The following is a 3,745-nucleotide window of genomic DNA, read 5'->3' on the forward strand; positions in this document are numbered from 1 at the left end:
CTGACAAATTTTGTCTGACCAAAAAATAAAAAAAAAATCCCTGCTTACTACTTTTTTCTTGTCATTGTAAACGCTATGTAAAATGTAAACAATAATCAAAATTATTTTGAAATTTTTTTAATATTTAAAAATGTAACCAATAGATTGCCAATATTAAGAGCTTTGATTTGACGCATCTTACAGAATTGTACGACATTGGCTTCACTTTTAAATCGCGAGAGGAAGCCGTAATGGTCACTGATTTTCGCAGTCTGTTTTTCATACTCCGCCGGGACAGATTTAACACAGCGAGACTGACTTTTTCATGCAGGTTAGTAGTCCGCGGCCAAGTCTACGGTTAAAAAACACAGCGAGACTGACTTTTTCATGCAGGTTAGTATCATTAGTCGAATTGATTACAAAATAGGACTGGGACCGGTGGGAGGGGCGCGGTCGACGGCTGAGAGCAGCCAATCAGCTTCGAGTAAACCGCACAGCGTTGCCGTTTTCACATCCGCACGTCACTCCTCAGTCCAGTCTCAGTCTCTGCCCAGCAACCGATTCGTGCGTTTCACTTTGTAGTCTCGTGTTCTGTGTAACTATAGTGGTGTTACCGTTGTTAAACAGTCCTTTTCAGGACTTAGTTGTGACTTAGGCCTAGTGTAACAAACTATTTTGTACTTTCATAACCTTCGTACTGGTAGTTAATGATTATATTTACATCATGAATGCAGAAAATCAAACTGTGAAGCGTCGTGGGTGTCCGCGCATTCATCATAAGCGTTTACATTATCAGAACGTAGGACGTGGTGTACCTCTGCGCACTCAAGCCAGAAAACTTGTTTGCACTGCCAAAGAATATTTCCAACAGGAAAAAACAAACAATGGCCCACTCTTACCCGTTGCCAAAGTTGTACAACGAACTGCAGCGGCCCTGGGCATAAATAAAAATACCGTTGTAAACATTTGTTCAGAGAAGAAGAAAAACATCGTTGAGGGAGGAAGTGGACAAGTACATACCCCAAACAAAAAGAAACTTCCACGTCAGAAACGAGTTACAAACCTCGATAATTTCCAAAAAGATGCAATCCGTCGCCATGTGTATGCATACTATAGACGAAAGGAATATCCAACTTTAAAAAAACTAATTCAATCATTGAAGGATGCTGATTTATTTAACGGTTGCAAATCTTCACTTTCACTTGTTTTAAAACAACTTGGCTTCAAGTACAAGTCAGTTGGGAAACGGAAAGTACTTCTTGAAAGACCAGATGTAGTTGCATGGCGCTGTAGGTTTCTTCGACAAATGAAGAACTTAAATTTAGATGAAGTAGTCTGGATTGACGAGACATGGGTTAACACAAATCACTCCCAAACAAACGCTTGGACAGACGACTCTGTTCAAGGTACAATGTCCGTACCTCTGGGTAAAGGGGGAAGAATGATATTGCTTCACGCCGGTAATTCTAAAGGGTTTATTCCAAACAGCCTTCTACTTTTTTCTTCGAAAAAAACGAGTGATTACCATGAAGAAATGGACCACGAAAAGTTTTTAGGCTGGTTTGTAAGCAATCTTCTTCCAAATTTGGAAGAATCCTCAACCATAGTATTTGATAATGCTAAGTACCACTCAAAAGTATTGGACAAGGCCCCAACAATGGCTTCAAAAAAATGTTTGATGGTGGAATGGCTACAGAAATTCAACATCCCATTTGAAGCAGACATGAAGAAAGCAGAACTTTTGGAAGTAATACATTTACACAAGCCTCGCTTTCTAAAATATGTTATTGATGAGTTAGCCAAGGAACGTGGCCATACTGTAATTCGTTTACCTCCGTATCACTGCCACTTCAATGCTATAGAGTTGATTTGGGCCCAAATCAAAGGACACGTTGCAAAAAACAATAAAACGTTCTCATTGACGGAAGTAACAAGATTAACCAAGGAAGGGATAGACTTAGTAACAGGAGATGAGTGGAAAAACATTTTATCACATACAAGGAAAACCATAGAGGATGCGTGGAAAAATGAGGGTGTTCTAGAAACTGGGATTGAAGAGCTCATCATCACGTTAAACAGCGACGACGACTCCAGCGACGACAGCAGTGCTTTTTCGGATGACTAAAATTTGGGAGAAGATCGCTTTGACCATCTGCTATCAGATGAATCTCAACATGACAGTGAAAATGAAAGTGACAGTGACTTAAGTGGAGTGCAACAATTATGCCCAGAAGGTAGAGTACAACAATTTGATGAATTTTAATAAGTGTACGTAATAAACAATTTCAGAGTACAGCTACTAAACTAGACCTAATTAAACGTTATTGTTTTGAATGACAGTAATATGTATGTAAATAAAAATATTTAACATTTAATGCTTGTTGATTGTTTTCTTATCCTGCTTAATTTGATAGATTTACTATTATATATATATATATATATATATATCGTTTAATTTTTCGAAAAAAAATAAAATGAATATATTTTTAATTCTATTTCCGCATGCAAATACGACAAAACTATACACTTAAAAATCATATTTTAAATAATTTTTATGAATAGGTACTGGTTTAAAATTACATCATAATTATTATCTAGCCAATTTTTATGATATTTAAAATTAAATGTGCAACCAAATATTTATGTAATTATTTAAATCAATATTTACGTGAGTTTGTTTCATTTATTAACACCAAAACGAAAAGTATGAGCAAACAAGTTCATACAAGGTCATGAGTGAACTTGATAATAATTTTGTGTAAATGACCAAAAGTCACTCAAAATTATTAACCGTAAGGAATAAATTGATAGAATAATAATATAATCAATTGAAGACTCAATAAACGGTCAGTGAAACGCGCGTGGCTAGCAGATCTGCTGTACCCTGTAACACCAAGCGACGTCAACGTGGCAACGCCGCTCCCCCTCCTATGCCGAGCGCCAGTCCTATTTTGTAATTAATTCAACTATAGCATGTCGGTGACGCGAACCGAGGATTTTACCCTCTACCAAAACGCTCAACGCGCCTAAAGAAGTTTTCACTTCAAAAAACCCAGTGGCCACTCAGAGTGAATGTGAGTGAATATGAGTATTAGCTAATATAAGAGTTTATATTCCAAAACTGTTTATTATGATTGACTAGGTGAAATACATGTTCTGTTTTCAGCGGTACGTATACATACGCCAATATCAGCGTGGAATGGTTAGAAGTTGATTTTGACTAATAATAATTAAATTGTAAACTCATAATTATTCTGTAAATACAGGGAACCCTTGAAATAAATTTAGAATTCCTAGATTAGGTTAAGACTTAATGTTTAAGAGGATTGGTACGTCGCAATGACATAATAATTTTTTAGTAAAATATAATTGCCTATTGTATTATAAAACTGACGTAAAACATTTAATAATAATTTATGTTGTCCTTCCAGTTGTCATTAACGTAATTATGAATTAAGCGTTGACAAGTTAGTTTCTAAGATTGTAACACCGTATGTGAAACCAAATGTTATGCTAACCAATGTGAAGAACTAAGTAATTACTTTTGTAATTTGTTTGTAATTTGGGGAATAAAAATAATCAAATATTAACTTGTCAATGCATACAAAGTAACTTATAAGTTGTTCGGGTATAGTTAGCTATTAACATATTCTTGTGTGGTATTGAGGTAGTTATGTTAAAAGGTAGTTAGATGTATGTAAAGAATAAAATTTAAGAGATAAGAGCTTTGTTGAAAAACGAAGTCATTTCATGCTAAGTCTTAGAG

The 3,745-nt window shown here is 35.5% G+C and overlaps 1 protein-coding gene across 1 annotated transcript; it reads left to right on the plus strand.

The window, feature by feature from the left end:
- Positions 1-703: 703 nt before the first annotated feature.
- Positions 704-2,104, plus strand: LOC124361550. The gene has a single exon (XM_046815611.1). The coding sequence runs from the start codon at positions 704-706 to the stop codon at positions 2,102-2,104; it is 1,401 nt and encodes a 466-aa protein (XP_046671567.1).
- The last annotated feature ends 1,641 nt before the right edge of the window (positions 2,105-3,745 follow it).

The sequence above is a fragment of the Homalodisca vitripennis genome, chromosome 4 (genome assembly GCF_021130785.1).
Source record: "Homalodisca vitripennis isolate AUS2020 chromosome 4, UT_GWSS_2.1, whole genome shotgun sequence".
NCBI classification, from domain to species: Eukaryota; Metazoa; Arthropoda; class Insecta; order Hemiptera; family Cicadellidae; genus Homalodisca; species Homalodisca vitripennis.